The 16,170-nt window shown below is 34.6% G+C and overlaps 1 protein-coding gene across 4 annotated transcripts in view; it reads right to left on the bottom strand.

Moving 5' to 3' along the window:
- The window catches only part of LOC117101108 (choline transporter-like protein 1), a 50,671-nt gene that overhangs the window by 16,114 nt on the left and 18,387 nt on the right, over positions 1 to 16,170 (bottom strand). For all 4 annotated transcript variants that reach the window (XM_033240991.1, XM_033240993.1, XM_033240994.1 and 1 more), the window contains exons 3-9: positions 14,734 to 14,829; positions 9,893 to 10,035; positions 9,198 to 9,413; positions 7,351 to 7,517; positions 6,069 to 6,158; positions 5,532 to 5,668; positions 1,556 to 1,742 (exon numbers count right to left, since the gene is read on the bottom strand). In XM_033240991.1, coding sequence (XP_033096882.1) covers positions 1,556 to 1,742; positions 5,532 to 5,668; positions 6,069 to 6,158; positions 7,351 to 7,517; positions 9,198 to 9,413; positions 9,893 to 10,035; positions 14,734 to 14,829 — 1,036 coding nt within the window. The remainder of the gene's footprint in view (positions 1 to 1,555; positions 1,743 to 5,531; positions 5,669 to 6,068; positions 6,159 to 7,350; positions 7,518 to 9,197; positions 9,414 to 9,892; positions 10,036 to 14,733; positions 14,830 to 16,170) is intronic.

Below are 16,170 nucleotides of genomic sequence, written 5' to 3'. Positions count from 1 at the left end.
TCCACTGCCCACGCTGTTGGTTCCGGAAACCGGGAGCAAAACGTCGGAAGCTGAGTGTTCGAGCTCGTCGCAAACAGATCTAGATTGGGACGCCCGAACGTGTTGAAAATATGCTGGGCCACGACCGGACACAGCCTCCACTCCGTCGGACGACATAATTAATGTCGAAATATTGAATCCCAACACGATGGCGTGTATTTCAATACTTGGAGTATGTATTATACTTTCCTATTTGGTATCATTAACAGCTTTTCCAATAATAGGAAATGGTTGATTCAAAACTTTAAAAAAAAAAACTTGCATTCAGAAATGTAAAGAAACCAAGCAAAACGTTAAAATGAAAATTAGTAAACTCACAACAAAGGATATATATGTAAAAGTTATAAAGAATCACTGTTCCAGTCAGTCAACGTTATTATGAACAATCCTTTGAAATCTCAAATGATATACAATGGAATAAGATATGGTCTCTACTCTTCAATGTTAGAGTTGAAGAAACACTGCGATATTTCCAGTATAAAATACTACATAGAATTATTACATGTAGCATTCCTAAAATGAGTTAATATAATTGATGACGACAAATGCCATGTCAAAATGTAGAAACTATTAATCATATGTTTGGTATTGTCCAGATGTGACATGATTCTGGAATAGTGTTGAGGGATGGATTGGATAGATTAAAAATTCCAATACAAATTAATTGCAACAGGGTCTTTCTTGGATTTACCGACCAAGATTAATTGCTAAATTACATTATGTACTAGATTTATCCATGCTAAAAAAAATACATAAAATAAGAAAAGAGTTATTATGTTTATTAAAAAGAATGAAATAAATGATTATTTCAAAAAATGGAAAGGGATAAATTTGAAATTCAGTAATAAGTTTGGCTTCAATCATCATTAATGTTCTTGGTCTTTTAAGTTATACTGAAGTATATTTTTTGTGTTAGAAAGTTTATAAAGTTATTAGGTTCTGTCATTTTTACTTGGTAATGTTTATTTCAATCCTATGTAATGCTGTGCTTTACGTCTAATAAACTGAATAAAAATTAAAAATTAAAAAATACTGTTTACTGCCCAATTCACTAACAGAAGAACCCTCACTGTTGGAAACATGTCTTTGGATTACGTATTATCACAACAAATTCTTGGAATTAAACCATTAATTTATTTCAACCATTAAATCCATGTACAGTAGAACTCCTCATTTACGAACCCCGAATTTGTGCAGGGCCTAGAGTGGGATCAGAATGCTTAGAAGCTGCCAACTGTAGGCCTAGCCTAGGCCTAGTTTATGCCAGTGTAAATCAGTGCAAATATATAGGAATTTGGGTCAACCCCGATTTTACGAATACCCGAATTTACGAACGGCTCTGGGCCCGTGCCATACGTAAATGAGGGGTTCTACTGTAGTCCTACTGAACACGAATTTTCCCTGTTTATACATCCAGATGAAACTATTTGAGCTTAAAATCTGTCACTTTTACATAATTGTATCAATCGTAATCATCCAGTGCTAGTCATATAAATGTCCTGTGAAAAGCACTCACCAGTGACCGAGAGGAAGAGCATAACAACAGACCAGTATGCAAAAAATAGGAGCAAAGCGATGAATGTCCACAAAGGCTGAATCAGGAGTAGAGGCATGGCAACGAGTCCCTTACCAGCCTGGTCCAATAGCTCCACAGCAAATGCAACACGCTTGCGCATTACGAGAATAATGAGCAAGAGAACCACCTAAGAGATACAAAACATATTGAGTACTGTATATATTCAATGTTGTTTTATTTTTTGATGACCTAAAACTGACAGAAAATAAAACTCAGGATATTCAGTACTTTTATGACTAGTTTATTTGACAGTACACACATTTTTCAGGTGAATGTCAGTCCCGGATTAAGCATCGTCTGGCCTCAAGGCACATTTTGGAAATGGCCCAAAAGTGTTAATTGAATGGACCCCATGGTAATAATACTCTGCCACAACTCTAACAGTAGAATGTCTCCGAGTTTCCTGGCCTAATAATGGCGGAAAATAGAGTGTAAATAATATTGCAGTCCAACTTTTGATGGCCCATCATTTTCGCCTGGCCCACAAGGCTTGTGCCTTATTTGCCTAATGGTTAATCCGGCACTGGTGAATGTGAAGTTTCACATTCACCTGAAGAAGTGCACTGTGTGCACGAAAGCTTGTGTACTGTCAAATAAACTAGTCATAAAAGTACTGAATATCCTGAGTTTTATTTTCTATTATATATCAGACTAGTACGGCTCATCTATTTTTTATTTAACTAAAACTGACAGTTTCAATGGTGATCCACCAGCACTTTCAAGTGTACTCCTGAAACATCATACAAGTAAAAGGTTTCACAAATTTTTGGATCATCAAAAAAGAATTAACATTGAATATACAGTATTACATAGTGGATCCAGATGAATTTTTTCAATGATATTAAGTATAAGTTTTCCAAAGGGAAATATATATATATATATATATATATAGTAATAAAACGCATAAAGCAAAAGTGTAGAGTAGCCGTAACTTTTAATAGTAAACTTATACTTAATATCATTGAAAAAATTCATCTGGATCCACTATGTAATACTGTATATTCAATGTTATTTTATCTTCATATTCTTAATGCTGTCTCTTATACACATCTAGATGTGTATAAGAGACAGGAGACCTTCCTATATCTGAGTTTCAAAACAAACTCAAGATTATTGCCAAGGATTGCCTTAAGCTTTCCAAGGAACTTTCCCTAGGGAGACAAATTTGGTCGAGACAATATCACTTCAACACAAGTGATCCAACCTTCGCACAATGTTTGGCTTTCACGTAAACCTAGCAGGTTCATTCGGCGCTTTAGTGATAATCCGTGCAACACCACGGATTCAGTTGTTCAAATTAACTGTCAGCTTTCCGAAGGAGAAACCAAACTTCTATCCCGAGGACTCAAATTTTGCTCAAAACCGAGGCAGGCTGACCCACAACAACTATCTTTGGATCTGGAAGCTTTCTTCCGACGTTTAAGATGCCGTGAATATTTCACCGATTCCGACGGCAACACCACGGATAACACGGGCAATGTTACCAAATTCAAACCTAAAAGTACCTGGAATCCCCCTAAGAATTGTTGCCCAGCTTTAGAAACATTAATTCAGGCCATTGAGGAGGACGTTAAAAACCACACTCCTAGTCCAGATTTCCGCGACAATCTCACAAAAAATGAGAGGCAGGCCATCGCCAATTTGCGTCAGCGTAATGATATTATCATCAAACCAGCTGATAAAGGCTCTGCCACTGTCGTAATGGACATTATATTCTATGAAGAGGAGTCCTTAAGACAACTAAACAATCCTCTTCACTATCGGAAGCTCACAGAGGACCCTCTCCGGAAATTTCTAAGGAAGTGGAAAAATCTGTATTAAAGATGGTTAAAAAAGGTTCCATCGATCCCAAAATTGGACCCCATCTCATCCAGGTCGATCCGGCACCAGGACGTTTCTATGTCCTACCCAAAATCCACAAAGCAGGCCATCCTGGCAGACCCATTATTTTGGGCAACAGTACTGCTACAGAAAAAACCTCTGAATATGTGGATGATTTATAAGACACCATATGTTGTTGCTCTCCCCTCGTACATTCAGGACTCCACGGACTTTATCCGCAAAATTAACCAAATTTCAAATTTACCTAATAATACTGTTCTGGCTACGCTTGATGTTTCGTCATTATATACTAATATCCCTCATGAAGAAGGTGTTAATGCATGCATTTCAAATTACAAGCAAATTCGGGGCAAATCCCCATCTAAATCACATCTCCATGAACTTATCATGCTGATTCTGACCAATAATAACTTTGTTTTCGGCGACAGTCATTACCTTCAAATTCATGGCGCAGCGATGGGCACCAAAATGGCTCCATCTTTTGCTAACTTATTTATGGGACAATTTGAGGCCAATTTCCTGTCCCTACAGCCCAAGAAACCAGATGTTTGGTTTCGTTACATTGATGATATCTTCATGATCTGGACCCATGGTGAAGATAATTTGGATACGTTCCTATTGAACATTAATTCGGCTCATCCCACAATCAAATTCACTGCCAACAAATCCACAAGCAGTGTAGATTTTTTGGACATCACTGTGACCATGGAAAATGGTGCACTTAAAACTGATCTCTTCCATAAACCCACGGATAAGCATATGTACCTGCTTCCTAGCAGCTGTCACCCCTCGCACTGTACAAAAAACATTCCGTACAGCCAAGGATTGCACATGAGACGCATTTGTTCTTCGGATTTAGATTTTCAGAATCGAACAGAAGAACTATCCGGACATCTCCGGAATAGAAATTATCATTGAGGACCCATTGAAAATGCTATAAGTTGTAAAAAAAGCAAAGGACATACCTCGTGCTCAAACACTGACGTACAAACCACGTCAACGATCGACCACTGGTCACTACCTATCACCCTAGGTTACCACCACTAAGGGCTATAATTCAGAAACATATGCCCATTCTACAGACCACAGAACGTCTTAGGTCTGTTTTTCCGGATACACCGTTAATAGCCTATCACAGACCACCTAACATTTGTGATATATTAGTACGATCTAAATTCAAGAGGCAAACTAACTCTTGCGACAACCATAATTTGGGTATTCCTCTTTGTGGTTCATCATGCAAAACATGCTCCTTGCTTGATTCTACACAATCATTCTCATATATTGTAATATTTGTGGTAAACAATATGTCGGAGAAACCAAAAACACTCTCCGTATGAGAATGACACAACATAGATCAGCTATCAGAGCATCTAAGCTTGATCAACCAGTAGCCGAACATTTCAATTTGGCTGGTCATTCAATTTCAAATTTCAGAGTGATTGCAATTGACCATAATGCCAGTTGGAGCGACAAAAATCGCAAAGATAAAGAGAATCACTGGGAACTTTTACTTAAAACAACCACACAAATTTGGACTCAATATTAGGAACGTTCTCCCAGTACACAATTTATTCTGGATTAATCATTTGGCTTATTTATTGATGCTTGCCTATAAAGTTTAGTTTTGGCCTTCCTGCTTACTTGTTTAGGCTGTTTATTCTAATCTCACCCAGCCTATTGTTTCCAATCATGCTTGCATGAAATTCTCACTTTATACCATCTAGCTTTTTCTACCCTCACTCACTCGCCACTGAGGAAGGTGGAAAGAAAGTCCAAAATACATGCATTTCAAGCTTTAATAAATCTGAAGATTTAACCATGGATTTCAGGCCAGTGACATGAGTGATGGTAGGCAATAAATCCTAGAAAATCAAAACATTCTCTGAGTTCTGATTGAAAATTACACTGAAATTGGGCAACACAAAAAAACATGGCCTTACTCAGTTACCAACCAAAGCATCTAAGCATAGGTTCTAGGTTTAATACCTGCAAGTAAGAGGATGGTCCTGAAGTAGTTTTTGTATAATTAGCAGTTGATTGACTGTCTGATGGAAAAATAAAGAAAACTCACAAAAAACACAGTGGAGACAATTGAATAGATGAGAAATGCTGTGACATCACTTTCGATTGATTCTGGTACCACATCTCCATATTTTTCCATTTCCTTTTTCCTTTCTGTGTATGTATACCACAGGAGGCCAGTAACAGCTACAAAATATAATAGATTATACAACATTTATCTTTACTTTATTGCAATTCAGAATTACTTAATTGTTTCACTAACATGCTACTGTATTTTACTGTACTGAATCTTTATGGACATTATCAACAAATTTGAGGCCAGGAGAAAATCCCCTTCTCTTTTCCTTAGAATATACTTTAATATGCACATGGCAATATTGCAAATTCATAGTACCAATTGCATAAAACATCTCATCTAAAAAACTGTGCTGTATTGAAACAGAAGGACAGCAGTGATGGGAATTAAGCTGGGAACCAAGAGATCTCCACAATTCAGCACAAATTGACATAAAACAATCATTGCTGAAATGTACATAGTATGGCAATAGTTAGAGCCTAACAATCGCTGCCTGTAGTTACTGCTTACCTGCTGATGAGCCAATAGCAAGGATGTAAATGATCCACACAATGAAACTGGCAACAAAACGAATAAGGAACACCATCAGTAGCGCAAAAACTGAAAATTATAACAATAAAAAATAGTTAAAACATCAAATATTAGTGTTCTCCTGAAACCGTTTTAGCCATCAATTTTACCAGTAAAAATAACTGACCAACTTGTAAAAATTGTGGGCTGGTGGTAGAATAAAAAGAAGCACTTATTAGGCCTAGGTAGCTTACAGTAGGCTGGCATTCTTTCAATAAATGAACATCGTAGGCCTATCTCCCACAATGAGCATGCACCGATTTTCCACTAGTTTATCTATAAACATCATTCTTTGATATGTTCTCGATCAAAATAGTAGCACTAATACTGTGAATATACATAACAATTGAAGAAATTGTAGGCTGAGTCTGTAAGATGGGGTAAGCATATCTTGCAGGAAATGGTCAGCTATGGTCAAACTCCCAACCACAAGGTTAAGAGCCTGAATGGAATGAAAAGTGCATTCAATGGTATTGAAATATACTAATGGTATTACAGTATAGTCAGCTGGAGTGGATTGACCCCTCTCGTAAGTTACTGTTTGTGTTACATATTTATGTTTTTTTTTAAGTATTGATAATTTGTTATTTGTCGGATGAAAACAAATGAAAAAAAAAAAAGAAATAAAATAAAAGTGGGTGAAATCCCCACAAAAGAGAGAAAAAAAAAAAGGAAACTGCTGCACTAAACCACCTTGGTTGCTGCGTATCAACAGTATTTAACGCCTCTATTAGGTATTGCATTCGTATAATCCTAATTTGTGACCCAAGCTCACAAACGGGCTGTAAACTCGCACTGCACTGTATTGAGAAACAAGCCTCAATACCCAGAATAGGGCATAGAATGGGAATTTTGTGTAATAAATAAAGTATAACTATTAATCTTACTATTCCTGAAGTTTGAGTTTAAAATTCCAGTTGTAAGAGGTAAAATTTAGCCATTTTCAGATGGGAGCTAATGAAAAGTGAATAGAAACCTTCCGAAAATAAAAGCATTTTTCTCAAAGCTTGATTTAAGAAAGTTGATAAGATGAAAATTATTCAAACGGTCATAATTTTGCTTCCAGACACCCGATTGAGTTTATTTAACTGTCATTTTAAAGTAAATGATATGTTCTATGCCATTATAACAAAATCTCATTTTGGCCTGAGGACGAGTTTAGAGCCTGTTTGTGAGCTTGGGTCACATTTGATCTAGGTGGGTTGAGTTAGATTGCACTTACCAAAGGCAAGTCCACACATTCCGAGAATGGCCCATCTTGCAATGTATAAATCAGCTATAATTTTTGTGATGAACTGATTTGAGTTGAGGATCTCTAGTGCACTTTCAATTGCACTTTTCCCAAACTCTTCCAGATTGTCTGGGATGCAGCGATTGAAGATTGCAGAACTGTACCATAACAAAAAATAACCCAAAACAACAACACATATTTAATGTATTACTTAAAACACTTTACCTTTCATTATTTGTTTCAGTGGTCTGAACTTTAGTACAAAGGAAAATTGATTTAATCAAAATTCCTATTAAGTTTTAACTACCATTTAAATAAAATACATTAACCTTTAAATAAAACATTAATCACATATTGCACAGCCAATTTATTCCCATACAGTGCTGTCGATTAAAGCCCACAGGCACCACCAATTCGATTACGCATGACACAACCGATTTAATCTTACATGGCACAACCAATTTAATCTTACATGGCACAACCAATTTAATCTTACATGGCACAACCGATTTAATCTTACATGGCACAACCAATTTAATCTTACATGGCACAACCAATTTAATCTTACATGGCACAACCAATTTAATCACATATGGCACTGTCCATTTAATTTCACATGGGACAACCAATTTAATCACATGACAACTGTCAATTGCCATGCTGTTACTATCCCATTTACCACCAAACCCTTTAAAGCTTGGTTCACGTCGAACTTTTATCTAGATATACATCCACTTAACTAGTTAAAAGTTCGACGTGAACCACTCAATTATAGCTAGTTAAAGGAATTAAGTCACTTAAGTTAAGTGACTTAACTTTACTAGAATAACGGTAAATTAACTTGCTTAAAGGTAAAGTCGGCTCGGATTACAAGGACACGATTACGTAACGTAGGCATCTAAGCCAGCTTTGTTGTATTGTACCACCATTATCATCTTATGGCTGGCAACAACGTACTTCACCAATCAACAGCATCGAAGTAGTCTCATTTAGTCTGGTTTTCAGAAATTATTTGTAATATTTTGGGAAAAAACCCAGCAAACGTCCGTTTTACGAATAGTCGATATTACCAATGACCTTTGCCCTTTGCATCATCGACCAAGTAATAACGTTAAAAAGTCCGATTGCGTACGTTTTTCAAAGTGATAATGTATATTTTTCTTAATAATAAAATCAGATTTGTTGTATTTATTTATTGACAATTCAATCTTTTCTATTTCTGCTATAATAGTCGCTATTAATTCAATTTCAACGAACTACCACCAACGCCAGTCGTTAAAATGAGCGCACATGTTTACGATGACGAAATAAATAAATGTGGAAGTCAGCAACTTATTTGACACCGCGAAGCTAGATTTTCGCGAAGTGCATGTAAACAACACAATTGAGCGATCTAAAAACTACAAAACAGGACAGAAAGGTCCATAAAGTATACATACCTTTTAATGAAAATTAAAACAATATTTTGTTAAATGGAAGAATGCTAGATAGCGATTAAAATAATTCATTTTTTATCGAAGGTAATGTAGCTAGGGCCTAGAGAATCTACCACTTAGATTGCGATAGAACACGCTGCTGCACTGGTCGTTGGTTCATACTGGTCGGCTAGGTTAGGTAGTGGAAACTCACACCTTCTCTACAGTAGTTTACAATTACCTGTCTCTTATACACATCTAGATGTGTATAAGAGACCATGGTACCACATGGCACTACCAATTTAATCACACACAACATTGTCAATTTAATCACATGGCACAACCAATTTAATCAAATATGGCACAGTCAATTTCACCTGTTATGGCAAAGCCAATTTAATCACACTATTTAATCCTAAATACCTTTTTTTCAGTGAGTTAGATACAGGGCAAGGCCCTTTTTTGTCTTGATCAGCCGAAGGGTAGTCATCAACTTCAACACTGTACAGACAAAGCTTACTGCCATTTTTTGCAAAGTCTTTAACTTGATTCATGTCCGCGAGGTCCATTGTTGGGCACTCTTTAACACAAATCTCAATACTATCATCTGGACTCAGAACATCCATGAAAAACACGTATCTGAAAAGGGTTAAAAAGAGCAGCAAGAATTTAAAATGTAAATTTTGCTTTAATTAATTCTTGTATTGTGTGCTTTGGAAACATGATGTGGAGGGCGCAGAATTGAACTAGGTACCAAAGGTTAACAATGAATCCCACGGTTCAGTGCACACACAGTAGCTACCACCAGTTTAGGTGAATGAACTATGATGCTCTAATGATAAACAATGGCATGAACTCCTTTGTCATTAACTCCTTTAAAATATAATTGAAGTTTAACATATTGTAATCTGAACATTTTACTCATAATTGCCATTTTGTATGGCCTTTTTCCATTACTTAAAACTGAAAATTGGGCACTTTACAATTTGTATTTTTTCCAAAGGCTTCCTATGAAGAAATTTTACAATAAATGTTGTTGCTAGAAGTTGTGGTGAGAATGCTGTTATGTTTTTTTGTTCTGGTTGTTATATACTTAATGATGACAGTTGTTTACTTACGGTCTGTCACTCATATCCATTCCAGAAAACTGAACCCCGGCAAATTTGTCATTTTTCATGCCACAGACATTTCCATAGCTATCATAACCATAGATAACACGTTCCACACTACCAGCTGCAATAGCAAATCCGGCAACAACCCCCTAAAATGATGAAAGCATTCTAAAACTGCTCATATTTAGTAAAAAAGTTTTCATTGAAGAAAGATGTGCAAAATGAAATGCTCAGTGCGGTACTTTGCCTCTTCTGTCCTTTGCAGGTCTTGAGATACCTCAAAAACTGCCTGTTTTCTGGTCCTTTTGGAGTGACATATCTTTCTCAACAAACCAATTAATAAAAAAGGTGCATAATATATACAGTAGTTTTCTCAATGTGCCAATATGAAAACATTTTAAAAGGCCAATGAATCAAAAGGAAATTTAAGTACGACATCGTGTGCTGTCAGGTTAAAGGTCAGTGTGCTCTTTTTCCACACTTTGAGGGCCAGCCGGTACTGTAAAATGCTTCCAATATATTTGTTATGTTTTTGTGTAATTAAAAATAATGATGTAAAATAATTAATTCTATTTGTAAAGAAACAATTTAATACTAATAGCAAATGATATTTATAATTTTAAAAATTGTTAGTATTCTTAGATAATAATTTGTGCATAAATAAATAAAATACTGTAAGTCATGTCTCTCTCCAGCCAAGAGTATATATAGGCATTGCAAGGTTTAAATCCTAATTCACTGAACTGCTGCAATATATGGTACTGTATGTTCCAGGCACTTATTCAATGACTTGGATAATCAATACTATCAACATATTTAATATTTATGAGGCCCTATTATGAGAGTATTGTAATCAAAAGTATTTTTCCCTATTGTACCAGTTCACTATCAGATTTAACTATTTAAAACATTGTTTATTTAAAAAACCCCATAATATGCCTAGAGAATAATACCTAAGTTGAGGAAGGTCCCAATTGAAACAACAGGATGGAATTCCACACAGCTGGGTAGGATCGACTTATGGCCATGCAAGAACAGTTTCAAACAGTTCACTACAATACTACAAATACCATGTTGTGTGTCAAACATACTGAAAACAAACACTGTTCAACACTAAGGAGGATTGCCAACAGTGTACCTAATTGCAATAAATCTTCTACTCCTCTCTTTCATGGACTGGAAGTTCTTGCTTCCCCTTTGGATAAATTTAATGTTTTCACCGATATTTTTGCATAAACTGCAATCTTGTTTATGAGGGAATTCTCTTCCTACATTTATATCTTGCACTGATAAAGTTGTTTCACTCTTACCACATCTCCAGTAAAAGAAGGTTGCTAAAATAATTAATCACTTGATGCTTTCAAAACTATGGGTCCTGACGATATTTGTTGTACTGTAGTACAGAAAATTTGTTCACCTTAACTTTTATCTATCCTTGTCAAGCCCTATAATTTGTGCTTGGCATATTAAGTTTTTCCAGTGACAATGACGACAACATGAATAAATTACAATTTCAACTAAATTAGACATTTATGGGAATTATGATGGCATTTAGCATGAATTTCCTAATTAGTGAAATATTAATAATGAGCAAGTAGCATATTCACACACATACCATAAACAACAGGCTCCATCACTTTATTACTATCTTTATTCTTTTATGGGAATTATGATATTATTTAACCTGAGTAGTGAAATATTAATTATGCAAAATGAGCAAGTAGCATATTCACACATACCAAAAAACAATGTCCCCATCACTTTTACCATAGGAGCCAGACCAGGTTTTGAATGCACTTTGAGGTGCAGTGAATTTAACTTTAGAAATTGGTTCAGAATGGTCCAAGAATCATTTTTGGCTTGGTAACATATTTTCAAAATGTGGAAAAAGGTCAAAAGGTCAGGGTCAAAGCTATAAGGGCCTTGTATCGCCGCAACCACAGGTGGTAGAGAGTTGAATTTGGTGCCAAATTGTTCAGAACATGCATATTTCTATTTGCTCTAATAGAACATTTTGCTAAAAAATGATTGGAAATGCCATTTCTGACCTTTGACATGCTACATGGTCATAGCCATATATTGTCCTTATATTTCGGCAACCACTGGCAGTAGAGAGTTAATTTTGGTGTCAATTTGTTCAGAACATTCATGTTTCTATTATGTCTAATAGAAGAGTTTGCTACAAAATGACTGGAAATGCCATTTCTGACCTTTGACATATTTTATAAAATAGCCATTCAGTTGTGATTATCTCTGCAACCATTGGTGGTAGAGAGTTAATTTTGGTGCCAATTTGTTTGGAACATTCATGTTTCTATTTGCTCTAATAAAACATTTTCCTAAAAAATGATCGGAAATGCTGTTTCTGAGCTTTGACATGTTTCAAGGTCATAGCCATATGGTCCTAATATCTCTGCAACCACTGGTGGTAAAGAGTTAATTGTGGTGTCAATTTGTTTGGAACATTCATGTTTCCATTTCTTCTAATAAAAGAGTTTGCTAAAAAATGACCGGAAATGCCATTTCTGACCTTTGACATATTTTATATATGATAGCCATTGAGTCGTTATTATCTCTGTTCTCTTGCCTTCTTTTTACTTCTTTTAATTCATTTGAATTGGTTCTTTTTTATTTTAGTTAAGTTTCTGTATATTATTTTTATGTTTGTTTTTGTTCTACTTTTTTGTTCATGTGATCCACTAGTGAGATCAGTGCTGCGTCACTGAAAGTGTTATCACGTTAAAGGCAGAATAAATAAATAAATAAATAAATCTCCGCAACCACTGGTGGTAGAAAGTATTATTAGCTCTCTACCACCAGCGCTTGCGAAGATATACAGTAAGGAGTAAAACTATGACATTGAAACATGTCAAAGGTTAGAAACTACATTTCCACTCATTTTTAGAAAAAAATGTACATTTTAGGAAATTCCCTATCTTATAACACTAGCTCAAAATCCTGTAGCACCATTTTTTTTTTGGGACCCAGTTCACGAGCCTCGTTTTCAAATACCGTGCTCTAAAATCGAGTGCTGTCACCGTCGTTGTGGTCGCCCATCCCTCTATTTTAAATTAAAAATTTATTGTTTCATCCCCGCACCCCCCCTTTACACTTTAGTTACGGTATCATGGTAGCTAGTGTAAATTTCTTGATTAGCGAACTATTAATGATCAAATACCATGTTCACACACATACCAAAAACAATAGGCTCCATTACTTTATTACCATCTTGCATTCTGCAAAGTTTAAAAACCAATCAGACTTACTAAACTTTAGTTGTGGTAAACTAGCATAAATTTCCTGATTCATGAAATATTAATTATGCAAAAGAGCAATTAGCATATTCACACACATGCAAAAACAATAGACTCCATTTTTGTTTATTACCATCTTGCATTCTGCCACGTTAAAACTGTACACACTTACCAAACTTCAGTCATTGTGGCAACAGACAAATTTTTACTACCAACAATAACAGTGACAACGACGATGACGACAACAAACAACATGAATAAGAAATCAGGTTAAAACAATAGCCTCACCTGGGAGAGGCTAATAAAAGATTTTCAATGATTAAATATGTGATTTTTAATTATTTTTTTTTGAGCTATTAAAAGGAATCAGCTCAGCTCGGCAAAACAACGCAACTTGAAATTTTCACTTTTGAAGAAAAATAGAGTTAAAGTTTGCATGTGTGCAACTTGGTAATAAATTGTTGTACCCTTTTAAAATTTTGCAGGATTGTATATCTATGTATATTGTGATTATATGTAAAATTTTAATTACAACCATTTGTTGATTGCAAAGTTATTAGCAATATTCACAGAGACATTGTTTTGCCCTCGGAAACAAGTCAGACTCGGTGTTGTTGAAAATTGGACATATTTTTGGAACTTATCACGTTTGGGGACAATCATATGCATTATTTAGCTTGTTTATACGTCCCTAAGATTATTAATATGGAAACACCAATACCCAGTTGATTTCGCATTGCCAATCTCCATCAGCTCAAAAAATTTTTGAACACCATTCCGAGGCAAAACAACGTATCTTCATCGTAGATACGTTGTTTTGCTCCGTAATCTTGTAGTTACGTTGTTTTACCACCAAAAATCACTAGATTTTAAGTTTTGTGCTTAAAGATAGGTGGTGCTATCTCCGAAACGACTCATTATTGAGACCTGAAAGTTTCACAGATAATTGAGACGTGTTTAATATACTGTACTCCTAAATGATATTATCTCAAAATCGACAAAAATGTTAGTTACGTTGTTTTGCCTCGGGACGGCCGAGCTTCACATTGGTAATGCATTGAAACAACATAAGGAAAGAAAGATGAAAACCTTTAGGGAATATTAACAATGCAAATTTCATGGAAATTCTATGGAAATGTTCTGTGATGCGTTAATTTGAAGCTTTTGATTGAACCATCCATCCTGTCTATTGTCAGAATTGCCACGACCAATGAAAAACTTAGCAAACTGTACCTCAAACTTTTTATGTAATTAATCTGCTTTTTAAGTTGACGTTACATGTTATTATCATACAATACAAAGGACTATCTGATAAATCTTTTAGATTTTTATGTTTGCAAGCTTACAGTAGTACTCTTATTTGTAGGATACAATCCTTTACAGCATACAACTTTTTAATTTTGGACATGCTCTTTTACTTCTATAGTAACTTCTTCACATTATTCATTTCCTTTTTGACTGACACTTTTATTTTTCTAAAATTTTCTTATTTAGTTTCCTGTGTTATTGCTTCATGCTGGTATGCAAACATTTCTTGTTTTGTATTCTTCCATCTTTTCTGCAAAATATTTTTTCAAAGCAGAAAGTACTTACCATTCCAATGATAAAGAGGACGAAGATGATGGCACAAAGGCAGTCGGTGCAGCCACGGCTTTCATTTTTGCTCAATGGTGGAGCTCCATCAGTGGACTACAGAACAAACACAAGATATAGACATTTTTCTATTTAATGGAAATTTTTCTATTTAATGGAATTAATTAGAAATTAATTCTATGATATATTAAAACAATAAAAAATATTTTTATTTATAAATGTATTATTTTTCTATTTGTTAACATATTTTGTTAACATTGGCATAATAATAATAATTATGATAATAATCTCTGTTTTGCTCTTTTGTGTAATTCTGTTTACCGTCTCTGTTCCGATATTTTTAACTTTTAAGGTAATTTTTAAATTTCTTATGTATGTGCAATTCAACTGTTTTTAGTTGTGAATAAAGTATATTGATATTGTATTGTTGTTGTATTGATAATATTATTAATAAATTGTTATCATCATGAATAGTAAAAATGGATGCAAATGCTGGCAGGCTGATTCTCATTTTGCATGGCCTTAAAGAAATGAAATTATAGGATGCTTAAGCTAGTATCATTTAGTTCATGTATTCTTTTAACTTCATCAATCTCAGACAAAGTTGTAGCAAAACTACCTTTCATTTCATTTTTTTAAATTTATTTTTAGTATGTTTGTACAATATTATTTTAGCTTGTTGTTGCTGGTACATGATAACTAATAATTGAATATTACATTTAATTAGGCTAAGTTCATTACAGAAACATTTACAAATTGCTTAAAAATGTGAAACAGAAGAAACAGCAGAAGTACCATACCAAGTAGCTTGGTATAGCTATAGAATGCCTGTCACTTATGAAATGCACAAATATAAGTCACAGATGAACAATTTGGATCGAAGGGATAGTGTCTGTCAAACGCAAGTACACAACAAATAAATTACAAACTTTTACATTCAACAATAAATAAACATTTATTTCTTCTAAAATAATATAGGCTGCTATTGTAGTTTTCACACTTTTTTCAACTTGATATTAGCATCAAATATTTCAGATTCAGATTCAGATTTATTTGGTCCTTGCAGAAACTCATTTAAGGCAACAATCGCAATACAATGAAATACAAAAATACAAAGAAATAAAAACTAAGAAAAGCATAAATATACAAAACATGAGTATAAAATAAAAATATACAGAGATAAGACTTGGTAATGAGTATAGAGAAATTATATCTAGCCGTTATTGTTATGTAATCTAATGGAGAATGGAATGAACAAATTCAAATACCAGTTAGTATGAGTATACATAAATTGTATCTAGCTGTTATTGTTATGTATGGAGAATGGAATGAACAAATTCAAATACCGGTTAGTTCTACATTGAGTGCTGCGTAGACACTTGCCAGATTTTTAAAACTCGCAATATATTATTTGTATATTTATAGTTTATTTGTATT

The sequence above is a fragment of the Anneissia japonica genome, unplaced genomic scaffold (genome assembly GCF_011630105.1).
Source record: "Anneissia japonica isolate Jap-2015-1 unplaced genomic scaffold, ASM1163010v1 scaffold4054_len1135799_cov195, whole genome shotgun sequence".
NCBI classification, from domain to species: domain Eukaryota; kingdom Metazoa; phylum Echinodermata; class Crinoidea; order Comatulida; family Comatulidae; genus Anneissia; species Anneissia japonica.
Note: the sequence above shows the minus strand (reverse complement) of the source record. Positions and strands in the feature narration are given on the sequence as shown.